Source organism: Manis pentadactyla, chromosome 7, assembly GCF_030020395.1.
Source record: "Manis pentadactyla isolate mManPen7 chromosome 7, mManPen7.hap1, whole genome shotgun sequence".
NCBI lineage: Eukaryota > Metazoa > Chordata > Mammalia > Pholidota > Manidae > Manis > Manis pentadactyla.
Genome location: NC_080025.1, coordinates 143,061,820 through 143,084,560, shown reverse-complemented (window position 1 = coordinate 143,084,560; position 22,741 = coordinate 143,061,820). Strand labels below are relative to the sequence as shown.

Below are 22,741 nucleotides of genomic sequence, written 5' to 3'. Positions count from 1 at the left end.
AGACTGGGGAACTCTAAACTGTGGGAAGAAAGGACGCCCTTCATGGCGCTGGCCTTATCTCTGTCCATAACTTTGCATTTTAGAGAGAGGCTGGGGTCCTGCTCCTGTTGCCTGCCGAGGCAGCCTCATCCCTGACCTCCCTGGGGCCCCTTTGGGTGAATAAATATATTCTACTTTTTCCCCTCTAAGTTAGTTCCAGTTGGGTTTTCATCACCTGTAAGGAGGAAGCCTGCTTGTACTCTTTCCTTTTATTTCATTTCCAGTTCTTTCCACCTTGTAGGTATTCCATAAATATGTGTGTACAAGTGGACCTGTCCAGGAAAGGAAGTCGCCAACTCTACGCTCCTCCATTCTTTGGGGATCTCTCGTGGTTAGAAAGAGCCTCCATACGGGAGACGGAAACTGCAACGTAGGGTAAACAAGTCACTTGCCACTCGGCCTCAGTTTCCTCCCAAATGACGGGCCTGGCCCCTTGCGGCCCTGGCACTCTATGATTCTCGGAATCCCGGCCTTTCATGTCAAAAACAACACTCGGGCATTTCACAAAAGCACCCAGCCCCCGTGCCACCCTTGGAACCAGAGCCCGCTTCCCTGGAACCCGGACTGCACAGAGCCGGTCACATGAACTCCGGGCTCCCTTTGGTGTGACGGGTTTCTTAGATCCCTTTGTGAGCGCAGGTTTTGAAAGGCAACGACCCGGGTTCTGGGTTTGAGAGGAGCAGGGGGATCCGGCGGGAGGAAGGCTGTCGGACCAATCAAGCCGCCTCCAGACCCCAGCACGTCGCCTCGGCTGCGCGCTTTCTTTCTCCGCGGCTCGCCCGCCTCCCGCTCTCGCCCCAGGGTGCCCGGGGAGGCGAGGACCCCAGGTGAGAGGCCGGGGGGCCTGGGGGCGGGAGGCCCGTGCGGTTCGGCCCGGCTCCACGACGGGCTGGCCCGGGGCTCAGGGCGTGTCCGCCGCCGCCTGGCTGCTCGCTCGACACTGTTCGCTCCTACCGGCTGTAGATGGAGCTGTCTGGGTTCCGGCAGCCTCCGACGAGCCTCGGAGTGTTTCTCTTTAAACGGCCTGAGAGGGACATGCCTCCCAGGATGCAGTTTGTATCAACATGGCAGCTGCTGTGCAGCTCCCCTGCTGAAGAGGCGCCGGGACGGCAGCGCAGCTCGCAGCCGGGGCCGGGGCCGGAGCCGGGGTCGCAGCCGCGGCCGCACAGGGGCCGCGCGCGGGCCGGGGGCCGGTGCTGAGGGCCGGGGCCCAGCTCGCGGCCGGGGCGCAGCCTGCCGGGCGCCCGCACCGCCGCGCGCCCCGCTCCGACGCCGCCGCCGGCTCGGCCGCTCCGTCCCCGCCCGCCCCGCGCGCCCCGAGCAGGCCGGGCCCGACGGCCGCGCGAGCAGGGCGGGGAAGCAGGGCCGGGCGGACGCCGCCTGCGGAGGGCCTGGGGGCCGGCCTGCGTGGGGCCCGCGGCGGCGGCGGCTCCGGGCCGGGCGGGACAGCGCGGGGCCATGGCCGAGGCGGCCCCGGCTCCGGTGAGGGCGGCCCGCGCGCGCACGGACGCGCGGACTCGGGGCCCGGGGGACGGACTGCGCGTGCCGGGCCCCGCGGCCCGGCCTGGGGTTTCGGTAAGGGACAGAAACGCTGCGACGCTGGTGGGGGGCGGGGGCCGTGCGCCCCTGGGCGGAAGGGGGTTGCGGGACTGGGAGCCGGCCGCCGTCCGGGCGAGGCCGCGGGACGCCAGGGCCTGGCACGCACGCGGGCCCGGAGTTGGGCGTCCGAGGCGGCGCGCCTCGCTCCCCGCGGCGCCGGCGCTGCGTCCGTCGGGGTTGCTGCCGCACGTTTTCCGCAGAGCTCGCCCCCGCCGAGCCTCCCGCGGCCGGAGCGCGGCGCCGACGCGGCTCTTCCCATTTCGCAGAGCGGAGACACTGAGGCACAGACACCTGGCGGCGACCTGCCCAGCCGGCCCCAAGGTCACGTAGCGAGCCATCCGTGGCGCGGTGGCCGCGTCCCCAGAAACGCCCGCCTCCCGGGCTGCGGGCCTGGACGGGGAAGGGGCGGCTGTGACGGCGGCCTTCCCCGGGGTTAGGAGCCTGGCCAGGCGCGCGGTGGACGCGGCCCGTCGGTGGGGAGGTGACGCCATTGGGAGGCCGGGCAGCGCCTGCGTCTCCGCCGTGGGAAACCGGGGACCCTCGGTCTCAGGCGCCTTGGCCTCCAGCCTCTGCGTCTGGAGGGCCCCGGCCACACTCAGGTGGCCAGACGGATGGGGTCTGGGGAGCGAGCTACCGAAGGTTTGGGAGTTGATGTGCCTCCTCAGTGGGCCATTCTTAAAAATCGGTCTTAAATATCCCCGCCGACCTGCTCTTTGAGATGCAGCAGCCGGGCAGGGGAGGATTGCTGCGTGGGAGTCAGTAGCCCTGAGCCTCAGTTTCCTGTTGTGTACAGGAAGGGGTTGGGATGTATGGCTTTATAAAGAGCCTACCAATTCCTAAAAAATAATAATAATATAAAAACTCTTGGAAAAATAAAATGATTTTTTAAATGCCGATCTCTGGGCGTAGGTCTCCAGGGCGCTTGAATAGTATGTAATTCTGGGTGAACCACACTGGGTTTGTAACAAAATATCATGGCTCCCTTGGTAAGTCAAATATATGTGTTTATGTATTTTTCTACTAATGTGGCATGAACCCTGGAGACCCCGTCCACTTAGGATACATGGGTAGGGAGGGTTGGTTAAATCCTGTGAAATATGTTTCAGAAGAATTCACCCCCTGCCCCCAACAATTTGAGAATGCAAGTTTATTAATCGTATATATTGTATTTACAGCTCCATCCCTCTCTTTGGCATTTCATTGTGCTTAGGGTAAAATCAAGCCACAGATTACTGGGACTGATGAAATTATAGCGAGGGGCTTTTATTTTGGGGCAGGGGAGGGGATGTGCTCCTGTGGTCCCTCCTCTGTCTACAGCCGTCCAAACCCAGAAATGGAGAGAGACTGTCTAATAATAGAGAGCAAAGAAGTGGTATTTTCCTTTGAGCTTTGCTTAGACTAGTTGGTAATGGTGTCTTGCCCTTCCGGCTTTATTTACTGTACTGGAGCTTTTTTCATTGTTTCGGTTAAACCCCTGAGTAATACAGAGTATAGAGACTAACTGGGCCTCTGGGGATTTTCCCTTCTTCCTAACTCCCCTCTGAGGACAGGGCCCTAATGTGCCTATTGTGTTACATTATGTTAGTCATTTCCATGTGTCTGAGGCTCCTATCCCAGAGGGCTGTCCAGCCTTGTCCCCCTCACCTATCGCCTATGAAGAGTTTAGAGGTGGCTCAGTTGTTGATGAGCCTCAGGTTTAGGGGTCTGTGAACCCCTTGACAGTGTTTGCAGAATTTTAAGTATGTGCCCATGTATATTTTTTAGGGGGAGAATCCATAACTTTCATTAGGTTTTCAAAGGGGTCCCTGATTCCAGCTTTAAATGGAAATGTGCTTAATGGACAGGGTCTTCCCACAAGTGTTTGTTTAGTCTCCAAGCCTCTGGATTTTAAGGGTAAAAGGATTCAGAACATATACTGGCCAGCTGCCTCAGCTGACAGATGAATCTCAGAGACGACCTACAGTGCAGGCTGAAAGCCCAGACCCTAGAGCTAGACTGCTGTGTGACCTTGGACAAGTCACTTAATCTGTCCATGCCTGCAGCATCTTCCCAGGCTAAGGGTGGGTAATAATTCTAGTAGCCTCTGTTTCATAGGGTTTTGTGAGGATTAAATGAATTAACCCTTTAAAATGCTTAACATGGTTCATGGCACCTAATAAATGCCAAATAATTGTGAGCTGTTTGCTGCCTGATTAACTCACATCTGGTTGACCCCAGGCACAGCTGTTGGAGCATACTACCTCAAAAACCTTTTGCCTAAACAAGATCTTACATCTTCAGTCCTTGGCGTAAGAGTGTGATGCTGTCTCAATTAAGCCACCCGTAAGTCAGTGATGAACAAATAAAAGAAAAAAGTGTTAGAAGATATAAATAGGTTTAGATGGCCTTTGATAGATATGAAGGACCTTTGTCATTTACCCTAATAACTTCTTTTGCAACCCAATAATTTATACTATGCATTCATTCAGCAGACAGTTGTTGAGCACATACTATATCAGACTGGACTTGAGGGATGTGCTAATTTTCAAAGAAAATGGGAATTTCAGTTACTTTAAAGATCGCTTGTATATGGCACATCAAAATTGGCCAGTCAGCAGAGTCATCGAGGAAAGGGACAAGCATTGTTAGAGAGGAAATTCTATTCAGTTCCAATAAAGATGTTCATTGTCTGGGTAGGTAAATACAGAGCAGGCCTCTCAGAAGACCTTGGCTTTGCCTCCCTGATGACACAAAATTTCTCTAAACATGGATGTCCAAGGTGGGGAAGAGGGAGAGCGTGGATAATTGAAATCCCAAAAAGGATCATCTTCATTTTGGTTCAAGTCCCCACCAGTCTTGACACAAGCCACAAAACTGGCTGCCTTCATCTTTGCCTCCAGGCCGCCTTTTCTCCTCGTTCGCCGCCTCCTGATCCACACGGAGGAACGCAGGCTGCCAGGGTACGCCTCCCGCCGTGGGCCAGCTGCCGGGGACCGCGGCTCCCGCAGGAGTGGCTGAATTACCATCCCCTCGCCTGGCTCAGGCCCTCTCTTCTCTGCTTCATAGCAGAAGCCCATTCAGCCTCTCCAGTAGGGCCTGGGTCCCTATGACTTGTCTCAGTGTCAAACCCGTACCATATAAATTCTTTGAGAGATTTTATTGGTGAGTCACCAGTTCAGCTTTTATCAAAGTGTCTGGGAAACAAGGTAATTGTGTGTCCTTACTGTTGGACAAAGTGAGGGAAAGAACATGTCACTGTGACTGCCTGATGACAGAACTAGAAGCAGTGGGGCCACATGTCATGGTTACCTTCTAGGTAAGTCAGTTAAACAGCTCTGGCCCCCCCAGTAACCACCACCCATCTCGAGGGGGCCTTGGGAGAGTAACAATGCCTGGCATTAACAAAATTCTGCTCTATCATTTTTCAAGGTCTTATTTAGTGCTGAATGCTCGACTCAGGGAGGTATCAAGTGTGTTAGATATTGTTATCTTTATTTTATGGATAAGAACACTGAGAACAGAAAGGTTGAACAACAACCTGGCCAGGGCGATCAGGCAGCAAATGGTGTAGACCGGACTGAAAGCCACGCGTTGCCATTTGAGGCCAGCACCCTTCCTCCGTTCCTACACTACTTACTGTTCATGAGATGATTGCTGTGAGACATATGTTGTGAAAAAAGCAGGAAGTGGCTCTATAAAAAGCAGAAGGTGGTGTAAGCATCGTTTGTTATTAATAATTGTATTATAATTTGTTAATTAATAATCGTTTTATAATTGATGTCTAAATCACTGCTAGGGTCTCAAGAAAAGATTCGTGTCCATGGCCTATATGTTAGTACCCCCAAACGGAAGCCCTTTTCCTGTGGGTGCTTGTCTTTGGCGTTTATGTTGCCAGCTGGAGACTCTGGCCTTCACTCCTGTCCTTTCCTTTCCCTCCTGGAACACAGGTCCAGCAGCTGGACATGGAGACCCAGCGCTCGTCACCTCTGTCATTCCCCGGAGTTTTGCCCGAAGAAACCCCACGTCAGGCCCCTGCTGGCCTCCCCCGAGAGACTCTGCTCCAGTCCCGCGTTCTTCCCCCCAAAGAAATCCCTTCCTTGTCTCCCGCCGCTCCCCGACAAGGCTCCCTATCCCAGGCTCCCAAGCAAGAGACTTCTGGCCGAATGCCGCCTGTTCTCCAGAAGGGACCTTCACGCCTGTATCCTGCCGCTTCTGAACAAGAGACTCATTTCCGGGGCCCCCCGACTTCCCCAGAAGAGACCCAGTATCCACCCTCGGCTGCTGCTGAACAAGAAATCTCACTTCTCTCCCACTCCACCCACCACCAGGAAGCCCCCCTCCACTCCCCGGAAGTTCCTGAGAAGGACCCCCTGACCCTCTCCCCAACAGTTCCCGAGGCCGACATGGACCCCCTGCTCCAGAGCCCAGTTTCCCAAAAGGACACCCCCTACCCGATCTCTTCTGCAGCCCAGAAGGACACGCCGCTCCCGACGGCAGAGATCACCCGCTTGGCCGTGTGGGCTGCCGTCCAGGCGGTGGAGAGGAAGCTGGAGGCCCAGGCCACGCGGCTTCTGACGCTGGAGGGCAGGACCGGGACAAACGAGAAAAAGATAGCCGACTGCGAGAAGACGGCCGTGGAGTTCGCGAACCATCTGGAGAGCAAGTGGGTCGTGCTGGGCACCCTGCTGCAGGAGTACGGGCTGCTGCAGAGGCGCCTGGAGAACATGGAGAACCTGCTGAAAAACAGAAACTTCTGGATCCTGCGGCTGCCCCCGGGCAGCAATGGGGAGGTCCCCAAGGTAACTATCCCAGCTGGGGCTTCCCAGTTAAATTGGCTTGTGTTTAGAAATTTATTATGAAAGAGGGAGAAAGTGACAATTAAGGAAAAAAAAAAATCTAGTTGCCAATACAGCTTCACGAAGAACAGGACAGGCCAAAAGCAGGTGGTCGCTCCCATTGATAAAACCATAGGTTAGCAGATCAGAGAAACATCCCAGCGATAAAGAATTGCCCACTTAGAAGGATGTGCAAGGCCATGATGTCTGTGAGGATAAGGCAAAGCAGAGGCCCAGTGGTGGAGACGTAGGAGGCTTTGCAGTCAGTCACCCGTGAGTGGGGGTGAGTGGTTTGCCGTGGGGTACGGGAAGAACTCTGAAATGTTCCAGGGCTGTGTTCTGTTCAACGTTTTCATTAGTTGATTTGTAAATCATGTTGATGCCAGTAAAAATGTGATTTCAAGGGGTATCCTAAAAAACTAGAGAAGCTTTAGGTTTTAATAATATTTCCCAGAAGATTCTGAAGGAACTTGAATGTTGACTGGTTAACTTTGTAATTTTTTGTGCTACTACCATTTTTCATAGCCTTACATAGTAAAAAAGCCTTGGACTGTATCCCCCAGGCCAACTTCTCGAATTTTATTGTGTAGTTGAAATGCTGGGGGGGTCTTACTAAATGTAGAATCTGGCTTTGTGGGTCCAGAGGGGGCCTGAGAGTCTGCATTTCCAGTAAGTTCCCTGGTGGCGCCATTGCCGCTTGTCTGCAGACGTGTTCTACCACAGTGGGGATTATTGTCCTGACAGGAAGGGGACCAGGCGGGATGAGCCCTGAGGCTCTGGGTTCGGGTGGTGGCTGCAGCCCCGCCCAATTCTAGTCACGTCCTTGGTGAAAACCCAACCACTGTGCCTTTGGGCCTTTCCCACGGTCCTGAGAAGAGGTATCAAGCCAGGACCAGGAGGCTGGAGCCATTCACTGCCTCAGGATTTGGCGGCCAAGGGCCTGTGACTGCCTCCACCTGGTCCGAGCTGAGCTTGTTGTGTGGTTTCAGGTTCCTGTCACGTTCGATGATGTCGCTGTCCATTTCTCGGAGCAGGAGTGGGGGAACCTGTCCGAGTGGCAGAAGGAGCTGTACAAGAATGTGATGAGAGGCAACTACGAGTCTCTGGTTTCCATGGGTAAGGAGAAGGTGTGACTCGCTGGTGGCCTTCACACCAGCTTGGAGTTCACTTGGAACCTGTGGGGGTTCTGAGCTCCGGTACTACCAGTGATCAAAAGCAAAGAGATGAACCTAGAGAGCACGACAAATTAGAGCAAACACCCTTATAGGCCCACTTACGTCAGCGCAGCACAAGGTGGATGCCTTGTGAACAGATACCACTCCGCAGGGAGGCCACTGGGGCAAGCGGGGAGAAGACAGAATTAGACGTCAGTGATCTCTCACCTTTATAGAATATCCTCCACGGCTCCTATACAGTTAGTTTGTCCAGCAAACTATTATTAAGCAGAATATGAGGTGCTTTGCAAAAGTCCCATCATTTAATCCTCAGTCCTCTCCTGTGAGGGGGCTGGGACAGGTGTCGGTGCTCCTGTTGTACCATCAGGGGACAAACATTGTCATTGGCTGAGGGCTTACGTCCCCAGGTTCTTGTTACAGTTGTGCAGAGGAGGCTGTGACCAGGGAGGTTACATGTCTTAGGTCCCCAGCAGAAAGTCACACATTCACTGAGATCTCTCTTACTCCAGAATCTGTTTTCATTGGTAAGAGTATTTAAAGATGAAAACCTGGGAAAATATACTTTAGTTTCATGTGTCCTTTTCTTTGATATGAAACTCTTTGGACACATAAGAAAGTTAGACAAACGTTAAATATGCTATTGCATAGAAACTTGATTCTTGCTAGAATTAATACGCACACATACCTCCCTGGTAGGACACCTTTCTCTTTTTAATATGTTTTTTCTTTTCTTTTTAAAGGATATATATAATTGTGAAAGTTCAGCCATTTAGATTCATATAATAAAGAGCAAGCACCACCCTCCCACCAGTTCCACTCCCCAGATGTAACCACCGTGAACCTTTAGCCTATGTTGGTTCTCATTTTTCTGTGTGCATATGCAAACATACACTTGTGCACAAACAGTTTGCTGTTTGCACAAATGGGACCGTACGCTTATCTTACCTAACGGTAGGCCACAGATAACTTGCCACATCAGCACAGGTAGGTTTGCGGAGAAGGACAGGGCAGCTGTGCGAGTCAGCAGCAAGTCCTGCCTGTGCACTGTGGCAGGGGCTCTGCGTCTGTACCCAGACATGAGAGCACCTCAGTAGGGCAGAGTCCCAGATGCAGGCTTGTGGAGTAAAGAGGGTGCGTGTTTACATCATGGCCACTGTTGTGGCGCCCTCCAGAGGCTTGTGTGTACTTGCAGAGGCGCATGGCAGCGCCTTTTCTCCATACCCTGGCCAAACTATCTTCTATTTCAAAGAGTTGTCTTTTCCAATGGGTGAAAAACAACAACTCCTTATTTTAATATGCTTTTGTTTGATGATAAGTGAACTCATCCATCTTTTCCAGTGTTTACTGGCCATTTGCATTTCCTCTATGAATTACCTATTCATAGTTCCACTTTTTTTTTTCCCACTAATTGTAGAGGCTCTTTATATATAATTAAGAATATTAATCCCTTGCCTTATGTATGACAAATGTGTGTGTATGTGTGTATGTTTCCCCCAAGTTTCTTCATCTTTTATTTCCAAAAGCTTTAAACTTTAACATAAGGAAATCTGTCATTATTTGGCTTTATGTTGTGGAGCTGTGTTTTGGCTCCTAGGTTTTATCAGGATTAGTTTTTTACTCTATAAAATTTCAAATGTCTTGTGCCTTTGTCATGAAAAACCCGAGCAGGCGTTGGTCACCTGTGACCAGCAGGAGCCACAGATGTCAGAAGGGCCAGCCTCCATTGGCGGGCACGCAGTGAGCGCCCCCACACTGGTTGAAACACACGCCCGTGTGCGCACACACAGCGGGCCCTGATGTAGGAGCTGGACACCGGCCGTTCCTTGTCCAGTATTGCCGGCCATGGGAAGGGCAGCTGCACCTAGTGTCACATTCACACAGGTGACACCTTTGCCACATCCAGTGTGACCTCACCACATAGTGTATTTTCTTTCCTTCCTTTTTCCCAGACTATGCAATTTCCAAACCAGACCTCATGTCACAGATGGAGCGCGGGGAGAGGCCGAGCATGCAGGAGCAGGAGGACTCCGAGGAAGGCGAGGCGCCCACGGACCCCAGTGCCGGTGAGTGGCTGCCACGTGGCCCAGCGCTCTGCCTCCTGGATCTTTCAGCCTTCTGGAGGCCTGGCATGGGGTGTTACCATCCCAAGTAGACCCTGGAGGGATATGTCAGCAGGCTGTGTTGCAGGCAGGAGGCCTGTGGGGACCTGCTTGGGGCCTCCTATATCGCCAGTGGCCCAAGTCCAGATAAATCAGAATGCCATTGGGTCCGTTGTCTCGGGGGGTCTCTGACATGATGCAGTGGCACTTGGCTGTCCGCAGGGAACAACGGGACCCGAAAGGAAGGCAGCCCCTTGTCAGTGTGCTGGTGCTTGTGCGCCTGAAGCACCCCGGAGGAGGGCCGTGCCAGTCACTGGAAGGCGAGGGGTAGGTGTGGACTTTACCCGACACATCCCACAACATGCAGGCCGTGTCTAGACGAGGCAGCTAGATGGAGGCCGCAGGTGCCAGGCTGGACTGGCCACGTGGCTCAAGGGCAGACTCCGGTGTCAGGCTGCCTGCATTTGAATCCTGGCTTCTCTGCTTACTAACAGTGTGTTTTCAGTTACTGAGCCTTTTTGGAGGCCTACTTTCCTCACCTATAAAACAGGACAGGTGCTGCTATCTAGGGTCTGGGATGGTGACTGGTGTGTACCAGTGGCCCAGTAAACACCGTTCCTGTCATTCTGCATGGGATGTTGCCCCCTTCCACGGTGGCCACCTTGGGAGCCTACACACTGGCCCTGTGGGTGCTCGCGTGGCGCGTAGTTCATTTTTGGAGCTCCTTCTCTGATTGCCTTTGGACTTGCATCACTTACCTTGAAGGTCTTCAGTGGAAGCAGATCCTTGTCCTCTGTAGCCAAACATCATTGGGGATCATGTCTTGAAAAAGGGGCATAATCTCGCAGAACTCACTGGGGCCATGCGATAGAATGAGTTATAAGAAATACACATTTAGTCATTCAGATGACCAAAAATATATTCCTCCGCATATAGATGGTCTTCATCCACAGTTGCTGAAAATGCTTCGGAGCCATAAAGGTGAAATGGTCTCTTGTTATGTTAATGAGAGACTCTTGGACCCCACCTAGGGTGCGGGGTGGTTGCCAGGGGAACGAACCTTTTGAATGGAGGGTGGGAAGGCTCAGCCCCAGCCCCCAATCCCTGGGAGGGGAGAGGGCCGAGGGCTGGAGGTTGAATCAGCCAATGGCAGTGAGTCAGTTATGACTGCAGTAAAGCCGTCACAAAAACCCAAGAGCATTTTGCTCCCTCTCGTCTCTCTTTGCCTCCTCCTCCTCCCTTGGAGAAAACTTCCACGCTTGGGGAACTGGGACCAGAACACTTCCATGTCCAGGCCAGGCCCCAGGCTCCATGAGGACAGAAGCTCCTTTATTTGGGGCATGTGATCCACTCTAGCAAATTAATGGAGCCCAAGGGGGAGACCGTGGGCACTTCCCCTTTGTAGCTGGTGGGTCAGAAGCACATGTAACAGCCCCGGGCTTGCAGCTGGCATCTGAAGTCGGGTGTGGGGGGCCAGGGGCTGGAGCCTCCACTGTGGGATGGAGCCCTTACTTAACCTAGGGAATCTGGTGCTGCCTCTGGGCAGATAGCGTCAGAATCGAGTTCTCGGCACTCTCTCGGTGCTTGAGAATCACCTCTGCCATGCGTGGGAACACACACGTTGGAAATGGGTCCAGGAAGCTGAAAGGAGTTGGTGTGGAACACAGGCAAACAGCCAGCTTCTTGTTGTGAAATAATGTCACTGATTCTGGGACCTATAAACTGGCTCCCAGGAGGAGGTCCAGAAACATACTGAGTGACATCAGCCCTGTGGACTAAGAGCAAAGGTAACTTACCAAAGAGACAGAGTCCTGAGGGAGAGTAAGTGCTGGCCTGTTTCAGAGGATCCAGGATCTTTACGTTCTAGAGATTTAAAGTGAGGGGAGAGGCTGATCCTGAATTCATTTTGTCAGACAAAAAACATGGGTTCAAAAGCAGATGAGAATGGGGAGCTGGGGACAAAGTGTGGCAGGCGGCATGCCGACTGGAGGAAGAGAAGTCTGGATCTGAAAGGCTTGAGGGGCTCCATCCAAAACAACGGTCAAGTGGGAATAGAGAGATTCAAAGTAGGAGGAATAAGAAAGCAAGTGTGGGAGGCAAAGAATGAGAATATGGGAGAGGCAATTTGTGGTAAAAATCCTGAAATCCAGTCTGATGTTCCAGTGGGTTTGTGGTCCAGGCGCTACTCTTCTAGCATCTTCTTAGAAGCTCTAGGATGAGAACGTCAGTACTCCCCGCCTCTGCCTGTTCACACTGTCATCATGGATGGGCCTGCCACAGCGTGGGGCCAGAATAAAAAAAAACAGATAACTCGGCCCACTCTGCCCCAGGCCGGGTTTGTTCTGGCACATGCATGTCCGCGGCTGAGCCTCCACGGGGAGAACAGCCTCACAGAGGCCGCCTTGTAAGGCTGGAATGTGCCATTTGTTCCACTGTCCATCTCCAGCCACTTGGAGCCTGGACTGGCCGGAGGACAGGAGGACGTGGGAACCACTGCCCCAGAGGGCTGGCCTCGAACTCACGCCTCTCTGCGACCCAAAGGCTCGGCCTCTGGATAGCAGGGTGGTTCTGTGAACGTGCAGTGATCAGCCCCCAGCACATGAGCTGTAACCCGTGAGTTCACTGGATTTTCCCATAGAGGGTGACCACGAAGCCAGACCCACGTGTGTGGGAAAGGCTAGATAATTCAGCATTTTCTATTTGCAAATACACTGAACGTTAACAGTTTTATGACCTGGCTCAGTAAATCCATTCAATAAACTATTATTTATGGTATGGATTCCTAAGGCCAAGGAGATCCAAAGGTGATTCAGATACCGACCCAACTCTCAAAATACTCGGAGCATGGGCTTCCTTTCCCGGTCCTGTAAGGGTGGCCATAGAGGCTTAGAGAAGCCAGATACCATTCCATGTAATAAATGAGCAGAGTAAAGCAGACAAACCAAATGGCATGGCTGGAATCCAAGTTCTCATACATCGTATGTAGTTCCAGTCTTTTAAAAAAGCAGTTTGGTATTTTCTAGTCTTAAAGTGTTTTAAATATTTAAAATGTTCATATACTTAATAATTTCCTTTTTGAGAGTTTATAGTATGGAAAAGAATCCAAAATATGGATTAAATACAACATTACGATAGACTATTATACAGCCACTAAAATCATGAAGAGTTTTTATACCGTAAGCTTCATTGTAGGTTTATTATTTAGATCATCAGATGTTTATGCCAGGGCCTGAGTCAAGAGCCTTATGTTATCAACCAAAATGCCCCACATATATAGAAATACAGTCACCATGATAGTGTGTGAAGACAAGCATCAGGCCTGGGAGACATAAAGCGTGGAAGACTTACTGAGATTGGGAGATTCAAAAAGGCCTCTTTGAGGAAGTGGGATTTTTAGCGGCAGCCTAAAGAACAATAGGAGTTGCAGTTGCTCGGAGGAGAGACAGGGGCTGGGAGAACAGGTGGAGGCTCTTACTGTGGTCCGGGTGGGAGACTTCAGCAGGGCCCAGGGAGAGGAGCGGGTGTTTGCAAGCTGTGTTGTGGCCCAGGCCTGGAAAAGACTGTGTGATTGTGGATGAGGAGCGTGAAGGAGATGGAGGCGCTGAGGGTGACTCCCAGGCCTGTGACTTGAGTAAGAGAGCAGGTGGAGGACAAAAGGGAGTTTAGGTCTGAGAAATGACAGCAGCACGTTAGGTCTGAGGTCTCCATGAGGCCTCAAGGACAAGGCGTTGAGAAGGCAGCTGAATAAAGGAGCCTGGAGTTCAAAAAAGATCTGAGCTGGAGTCGGACACCTGCGCATTGGCACCACAGGCCGGGCGAGCTCCCCCAGGCTGCCGAGGGGGTGGAGAGAGCGCGGGCCGGGCCTTGTAGAGCAGCTTTGGAGATCTGGAATATTTTTGTCGGGGTGGGGCATGGGTGTTGATATTTTCTAAGAGCCTCCAAGAATGATTCTCATGAGCAGCCACGGTTGGGAATTTTTGTTGTTAGGTTTGAGAAAAACAGGAATGAGAGGAAGTGAAGGAAACAGGAGGAGCAGAAAGGCAGCAAAAATTAGCATCGTGCATCATTGGGTATTTCAAGAGAAGAGTGTTTCCAGAACGAGGGAGTGTGGTCAGCGGCACTGAATCCGCAGTGTGGTTTAGTAAGGCGTGTCTGGTGGATCTGCAAATTGGGAACGTGAGTGAGCTTCGCACGAGAGATGGTGGTGGTGTGGTGGGGTGGAGGCCTGCGAGAGTCGGTGAGGAGTGAGTGGGAAGGGAGGAAATGGGGAGGGACAGACACATCAGTTGTTCGAGTTTAGCAGGGAGTGGGGAGTGGAAATACGGGGCAGCAATACGGGGTGGGTCCTGTGTGCTTGAGATGGGGTTCACTAAAGCCTGTTTGGAATGTTGATGGGAATGAACCTGTTGATAGGGGGAGTTAATAATGTAGAAGCAGAAAACGTAAATACAATATGAAGTCAACAACGTGAACAAAAGATAGAAGAACATTGAATGGAAACATACCAAAATTATATTTCTCTATGCTTTGTAGTGAGCATATATTATTGAGTAAAAATAATAATAAAAGAACAAACATATGGACAAAGACTTCAAGTTAAGGATGGCAGATTGAACATATGTTTACTCCTACTTCCCAGACTCCCCTAAAACAAGAGTAAAGGTACTTTTAAAAGAAATGGACAAAGAGACAACCGCAACCAAAAATTGAAAGCCCGAAAACAGATGGCTGGGTAATTCCTGGTTTAGAAATTGGTAATAGGAAAGAAAGCTGAGGAGAACCCAGTTTTCACTCCACCCCCACCCCCACCTACTCAAGACTCTGGAGTCGGCAGTACCACAGACTGTAGGTGTCTTTGGAATTGGGGGTGAAGGTGAGACTAAAAACAGAGGATTAGCCGAACATCTTTTAAAGGGACATTTAAACACTACCGCTTTCCCCAATCCCTACAACTGGCATCGGCCTCTCCCAGCCCCGGCAGGTGACCAAGGCTCACTGGAGAGGGCAAAAAAGGGGATCTCTGAACATGGACACCAGGCACCGTTGAGGGTGGGGCACCATGTTGCAAATACGGGGCCAAGTGAAACCTGACGTGCGAGCATTGAGATCTCCAGCCTCTTCCCTAATTTGACTCCCACAACGATGCTGACATCCAGAATTAAAACCTCAGAGCAGGATATTGGAAGAGTCTTATCTGGAGACTTTTGGGACCCGCCCAAGACGTTTCCCACTGAGATGAACTAGTCATATCGTCCTACCGGGAAACCCATTGTTAGCAAGCTCTACCTGAATGCACCAAACTTTAAATTCTCTTATTCTGTGTTTAAATCTAAACGGACAACCAAGAACCATGAGACATTTTGGAAAAGCCTCTAATATAGAGACCAAAAGAAAAAAAAGTGGAAAAGTAAATTTCAAGGCTACAGACACCATGCAGAGAGGGGAAAAAAGTAGGGTTAAATGCATAGATACACATCTATATAAGTATAGGTATATACCATATATATATATATTTTAATATTCCTTAGGTAAAAGGAGTGAATGATCTCTGATACAAAAGTGTAATGCTTATTTTAAAAATAATAGAAAGGAACTCTTGGAAACTAAAAATACAATAATACAAATAAAAAGTTCAGTAGCCATGTTGGAAGGTATAATTGAGCACACTTCCCAGAAAATAGAGGAAAAAGACAGAAAATAGGGAAAGAATAAGAAAGTTAAAGGTTGGAAGTCCAACATCCAGATAATAGGAATACCAGGAAAAAAAAAAAACAGCAAAAACAGGGACAAGGGAATTAGCAATGAAATAATTCAAGAAAAATTCAAGCAAGATTTTTTTTTTTTAATTGCCAAAGCTTTAAAGATCTAACAGAAAGTGCAATGAGGAGGTTGGAAAGCCCATGTCAGCACTGGAAGACACAGCTTTCCAGACTGAAAGAGCCCACCAACTAGTCGGAACAATGCATGAAAATAGACCCCTGTCTTCGGTAGTTCAGCAAGAAATTTCAGAGACTTGTGGACAAAGGAGATCCTACAGGCTTCCAGAGAGAAAAAACAGGTTCATTCATAGGAACAAGAATTAGGATGGTTTGGAGTTATCAACAATATTGGAAGCAACAAGACATAGAGCAATGCCTTTAAAATTCTTTACATTTTAAATTTAGGAAATAATCTTCTAGCCATTCTAGAATTTGATATCTAGCCAGACTATTCTCATTAACTATGAGAGTGAAATTGAGATATTTTGAGATGTTCACAGTCTCCTATGCACCTTTTCTCAAGCTGTGGAGGGAGCTTTGCCAGAATGAGGAAGTAAACCCAGAAAGGCGTTGGGAGGTGAAGGGAACCCCGGAACTGCCGAAGGGAACCCACAAAGATAGCCGTGTGCCTGGAGACAGTCGGACTGGAGCGCAGCACCAGGGCCCAGGAAATTTTTCTTCAAGTAGAGGAAACTGAAAAGTTCCCATAAGGTCTGAATGTTTTGAGAAAAGGTTCATGGAACAGGGTTGGGGAGAGTTTGAAGCCAACTTAATGATAGTTGGTAGTAAGGTAAGCAAAAAAAAAAACAAAAAAAACTATTAGCTCCAGGGAAAGCAAAAAGGTTTACAGGCATAGAAAAGTCCTTCTCGTATACTGCATGATTCAATTTTAAATAATAATCCCTAATCTGATAATGTAAACCCAAGGTTAATCCAGCCAGAATTGCTAGAAGAATTGGAAGTGATTGCCTCTGGGGAGCAGGAAATAGGGGTGGGGGTGGAAGACAGCTTTTCAAAAACTAGTTTTGAAGAACTGTTCAGCCCTTGGCCTATGCACATAAGTAACTTTGAAAGCAAGATTTCTTTTTTTAATTGCTAAAATTTTAGAGATCTAACAGAAAGTGCAACTGGGGAATTGGAAAGCCCATGTCAATCATCATTTCTCTGCTTTGGGCTGGTACAGAAAGTTAATGTAGCAACTGGTTTTTATTCTACAATAAAACTCAGAAGTTTCATCAGCATAATTCAAAAAGAAAAAATAGTGTGGAAGTCCTATATAATTGTCTCTCAAGAGAACATTTATTCCTCCCAATTTTTGTGTATACAGAAACACACAGTCTTAATTATATTAGTAATACATAAATACATTCTCGTTTAAAAAAAAACAGTATAGGAGTACATTGTTTGGCAACTTGTTTTCAATAAAGTATCTCTGACATCTTTACATGTCATAACATATAAATCCTTTTTTCTAATAGCTGACTATAGTATTATGTGTATTGATTTCATAATTTATTTAAATAAACTCCCACTGAGGTACATTTAGAGTATTTACAACTTTCAGTGCTTCGTTAAAGATCCTTCATAAGAAAGTCTTTGTGCACTTCCCTGAAAGAAACTTACTTAGAAGTAGATTTTCTGGGCCAAAGGATATACCCATTTAAAAATTTAATAGATTTTAGCAAATGCCCTTCAAAACAATTGTGCCAATTTATACTTCTTCATTTGGCATGAGACTACCTGTTCCCCACACCCATGCCAATAATAGGGGGTATTATTATTTTTTATTATTATTTGCCAAACTGATGGGTAGAAAAGACAATATTTTGGTATTTCCATTCAATTTCTGTAAAAGTGATGCTGAGCATATTTCCATACTCTTATTGATCACAAAAATGTCTTATTTTATGAATTCCGTTTTGCCTTTCATCCTTCTTAGATTATTTATTTTTTATTATTGATTTGTAAAAGCTTTTTAAATATTAAGGATATTAGCTTTCATCTGCCCTATGTATGTGTTTCCAAGTTGGTTTACTTTTGTATATTTGTATGTGTGTGATAGAGCTGTTTTAAATTTTTATGTGTTCCCATGTATCAGTTTTAAACTTGTATATTCAGATTTACTAGTAATTTTCTTTGTATTTTCTGGGTTTCATATAAAGTGTAGGAATATTTATGCATCCAGTTTCATTCAGTAAAGGTTATGATCACAGGCCTTGGGCCTATGAGCTTTTCAAAAATCTAGAAATATTTGGAACCTGAAGTACAATATCTTTACTTCAGGAAAAAAAAAGGCAGAATATAAGTAATTAAATGTTTAAGTGTCTACAAATATAACATTCTGTCACCTCCGCTAGTTACTAAATTTAATGTTCACAAACATTTAATACGTCTGAAAACAGACTTTTTGTAGGACAGATTTTTCCCATTTCATGAGTTCTTAGGAAGAAATAAGATTACAGAGATTAAAAACCAAGCACAAATAAGTTTCTTATTGCCAAACAATCTCAAGGCAAAGCTACAAAAATTCTTTTGCAAAAAATAACAGTTGATGTGTATTGGGCACATTTAGTATGTTTGGTATGACTGATCGGCCAGTCACCAAAGGAATAACTGATGTCCCAAAGGTCTAGGAATAGCCTATTTCTCAGCTCAAAGTGGTTTAAAAAAGGAGGGGGGGGAATGAGAGAAACAAAGTTGTGTTCTTTAATACTAGTCTGGTTTCATTGTCCGAATTTTTGACCATTAGTAATTTAGCTTGATGTGAGACGTGTGAAGGTAGTTTTGGGATTTTCTTTCTAGTTAGGAAGCCAGTTGTCACCACTCCATTTATTTAAAACATTTTCCTGCTGGTTTGAAGTGCTACCTTTGGCCAGAAACTATATTCCCACAATATATGTGTCTTTGATTAATTTTTCACACAGGAGAACAAATCACTCCTAAATCCAATCTGGTTGTCAGTACTCTTTCAAATTTGTTTGGGGCGGGGAGACCTTCTGGTGGGAAACAGCTGGCTTCCCTACTGTCTAACAAATGGGGGAGAAGCATGAAAATGTGTAAATACCGCACATTTTGAGGGACAATTAAATGCCACAGAGACCAGCAGTTTCATCCAGCTGAGAGCATTTAAAAAGTTTGGTGGAGATGGAGAACAGGGTCCTGGAGTAAGGGGCTGACGGTGGGAGGCGGTGGTCTGCGAGCTGGAATACCCACACCCTTGAGGGTTCAAGACCTTCCAAGAGGTACGTAGCACAGACGGCCTTGAGGGCTCAGTTGCCGAGCCCTTAGTCCATCTGTTCTCAGGCATAAGTGCGTCAGCAGGAGCGCACCTCACAGGCAGCCCCTGTAATGCTGCTCCTCATCTCCTGTGTCTCCTGCTCTTACTGAAGAACAGGCCCCTCCCGCCATTCCTCTGATCATGGAGTGTTTCTCTGAAGTACAAAAAGCCCCCTGGGTCACAAGACAGACAGTCTTGAATGTTGGGGTACATGACCAGAAGCGCATTGCTCTGGGGCCTGTGGCGAATTCTTTTGCAAGTTAGATTGTTTGCAATACTTTGCTCTCAACAAAATTGAGAGAGAACCTAATTAAGTTGTCAGCTAATAGGTCATTAAGAACAATTTTTGATGATATGTTAACCACAAGCTTTAGTAGCATTATAATTCCAAAGAAGTTCAAAGAATTGAGTGGTGATTCCATAAAAAGCTCCTGCCAGCCCATCTACATATCCATGTAAATGAACTTTCCCAATGCTTGTATTTATAAAAATGAAAAATAGGAATAGATTTTGTTCTGAACTCTGTCTCATTCATGCAGTAAGAATATTCATTCTCAGATAAGTGGATTAATTGGGGGGAAAAAATACCTGTCCATCCTTATAGGAGATACATTTCCAACAAGTTTTTTGTTTCCTGTCTTAAGTAATTGTTTATCATTCTATAGTAATAATAACTAAGAATAACTTAAACCAGGAGAAAAAAAAATTAATACAGCCTTGTGGTTATTAGAAATGAAGCAAAATTACTCTATGTACACGTTTTCTGGCAGAGTGGCAGATGAAGTAATCAGTAAATGCTTCTGGGCATAAAAATATGTTCTATTAGGATAAAATTCTATGGGCAAAGTGGGGATAGAAAATTTCAACTCTCAAAGAACTTGTTCATGTACTTTGAAGTGAATAATAGTGGGTTTAAAACAGGATTCCTAATCCCATTGGCAATATTAAAAGCTGGCGGAAAAGTTTGTTTTAAATTATCAATATTTACAGTATTCCAGAAATTATATCTTTTGCAGTTACTGAAGGATTTTATATGTTTATTCAAAAAGATGCAAAGGGGTACATAGTTTCAAAAAATTATTTTAGGGAGGAGGCAAAGTATTTTAAGGGAAGATGTTTTTCTGATGCTGGAGTCATGGTCGTGCTTGTGAATCTAGTGCTGAGATGAGGGTTGATGATAGAGAAGAAAAGCATGCATCTGGTGGAGGAAAATGGGCCAGGGAAGCAGGCAGGGGGCTCGGCAAGAAGAAAGGGGGGCAGAGTGGTGGCTTTGAGCCAGAGCGTGGAGTAAGTTGAGGATTAAGCGCCAGTGACTTACCTCTTTTGTGGGAAGGAGACTGGGTGAAGATATCTTTGGAGACAGTTCTGAGGGAAAGTAGCCACGCTTTGCAGTTAAGGTCGTGGGGAACGCGACCTGGGAACAGGAAGTCTGCTGGATGCTCTGCGCCCAAGCAGGAGTGAGGTGATTGCCAGGCCTGGGGGAGAACCCCGGTTTAGGTCCGACGACATTGGCTGGTCTTTCTCAGCAGTGTGGTCCTCCTGAGGCCGGGAATGATGGGTGCGGTGGTGGGAGAGCAGTGGGGAGGCTTCCCACCGCAGGGACTGTTGGCTTTGTTCACTGGTTCCCTGCTTTCTTTTCTTTTTTCCACAGCACTTAACACCTTCTGCCATAGGATTTACTAGTTGCGTCTATTGCCTTATGTAAGATGAATGAGAGCTCGGTTTTGTTCACAAGCCATCAGAACACCGCATGGCACAGCTGGTGCTCAGTAAATATCTGTTGACATTCACTGAATGAATGACTGACTATGTTTGTGCATTACACATTTATGATTTCTTTAATTGACAGTAATTTTCAACCTGTAAGTGGACTTATGCTGGCATAATTCTTCCCATATGGATGGAAATAAAGCTGAACCCGTACCTCACACAATACACAAAAATAAATTTCAGGTGGAGTAGAGCCGTAAATGTAAATAACAAAACAATAAAAACCTTGGAATAAAATCTAGGAGGAAAGGTGAACCATCTAGGGCCAGAGGAGAACCTCTTTAAGAGAGCCCAGAAGCCATAAAAAGAAGGAGGGACATACTTAACAATATGAAAACTTTGAGACAGTTGTATGATAAAAGGTAACAAAAGCCAACAGACAAAGGATAGATTTGGGGGAAGTATTTGAAATGCTGACAAAAAACAATGGGTTATTATTATTTTTTTTATTATTTTAACAATGGGTTATTTTTAATATAGGAATAAAAGGATTCTTACCAGTTAACAAGAATAGAACACAGTTCACACAGAATCAAATCTAAAAGGCCAATAAATAAAGTTACTCTCATCAGGGAAGTAGAATTAAAGTATCAGCAAGTTACCATTATATACCCATGGGACTGAGGAAATGTTAAAGAGCAGTGTGTCTGTCGCAGGCGGGGATGTGGGGGGACAGCGTGTGCTTGTGCAGTTGATAGAAATAGGAATTGTCACAGCCTTGTAGAAAAGCAGTCTGATGACATTTATCAGAAATAAAAATACGGACACCTTTTGGCTCTGCATTCCTATTCCTGGGACTCGCAGAAATAAACCTGTTGTATAGTCAGAGGTACACATAAACAAGTGTTTACCGCAGTATAGTTCACAGCTGCAGAAGACGGGACCAAAATGAATTCTCCAGGAAGGGATGGTCTGGCTCATCACAGGACTTTCTCACTGTGGAATATGTAGCGCATTGACAAGGAAATGCATTAGCCCCATAGAAACTGGTTTGAGGGGATTTCTACAAGATACTTGAGTGAGAAAAGGAACACAAAGGACTATATTTAAGGCAATTTTAGTTTTTTAGAACCAATGGCCAGAAAATGAAAACATCAATGTAAATGTGTTGTAATATATAACTACGTAAACATATGGGGAAATGCCAAGTTACAGGGAGTTGCCTGGGAGGCACATCTGTGAATGGGAAGTCAGGCGAAGGGCAAGGCCAGGGGGAAAATGCTGCACTAAAAAGCAGAAATGTGTGCTGTGATCCCATTTAGGTAAATGATATGTGTGTAATGACATTTGAAATTCACCCACACACCTGTAGGCAAGTCTTAAAAATGCTCAGGACAGTGTGTGTAATCAGATGCTGTTTAAGTAAAAACAACCCCAAAGCACTGTTGTACACGCGTGCATGCTTGTGAACGTGGGCAAGGAGGGGGCTGGGTGTCGGGGCTGTCGGTGGCGCACACCTGGCGGGGTGGGGGCTGACAGGTGCAGGTGGGGAGGAGGCAGCAAGCCTTTCCTTTATTCATCCTGATGGTGAGGGAGAGAGAGGAGCTGTCTGGTAACTCTGGCTGGCCTAACCTGGCAAAGGCAATTAGGATTTCTTTTTAAAATACGTCACAAAAATAAATTGTGCATATATATATTAACTTTAATCCAGTTTGTACTGATGTTCAGGACTACAAAATGTCCAGAAAAGTCTGTATCTACTCACTGCCAATTCAGTATTCTATTTCTTCAGGGTCCTGAAATGAGAATTTTTGCAGTGTAAATTCTAGGGCTGCAGAAACCTTGGCAGGTGGAATGAACATATTTTGATTCTTTGTCCTCCCCACCTACCCCTCCCGACCTCTCAGCACACGATGGGATTGTGATTAAGATCGAGGTGCAAACTAATGATGAAGGCTCAGAAAGTTTGGAGACGCCGGAGCCCCTGATGGGACAGGTGGAAGAGCACGGCTTTCAGGACTCGGAGCTGGGTGACCCGTGCGGAGAGCAGCCAGACCTGGACATGCAGGAGCAGGAAAACACATTGGAGGAGTCCACGGAGGGCTCCAGCGAGTTCAGCGAGCTCAAACAGATGCTGGTGCAGCAGAGAAACTGCACAGGTCAGTGAGGGGCAGGTGGGGGGTGGGGAAGAGGGGCTGCAGGCAGGTCCCTGCCTGGCGGGCAACTACCTTCGGAGAGGTAGTTTGACACTGATGGGTGGACAGAACCC

The 22,741-nt window shown here is 47.7% G+C and overlaps 1 protein-coding gene across 2 annotated transcripts in view; it reads left to right on the top strand.

The window, feature by feature from the left end:
• The first annotated feature begins 577 nt into the window (after positions 1–577).
• Positions 578–22,741, top strand: part of ZNF777 (zinc finger protein 777) — a 30,938-nt gene continuing 8,774 nt past the window's right edge. The window contains exons 1-5 of one of the 2 annotated variants that reach the window (XM_036899559.2): positions 578–866; positions 5,565–6,416; positions 7,442–7,568; positions 9,577–9,690; positions 22,380–22,631. In XM_036899559.2, coding sequence (XP_036755454.2) covers positions 5,580–6,416; positions 7,442–7,568; positions 9,577–9,690; positions 22,380–22,631 — 1,330 coding nt within the window. In that variant the 5' untranslated portion in view covers positions 578–866; positions 5,565–5,579. Of the gene's footprint in view, positions 867–1,483; positions 1,615–5,564; positions 6,417–7,441; positions 7,569–9,576; positions 9,691–22,379; positions 22,632–22,741 lie in introns of those variants that run through there. The other variant, XM_036899558.2, reaches the window with a different exon arrangement.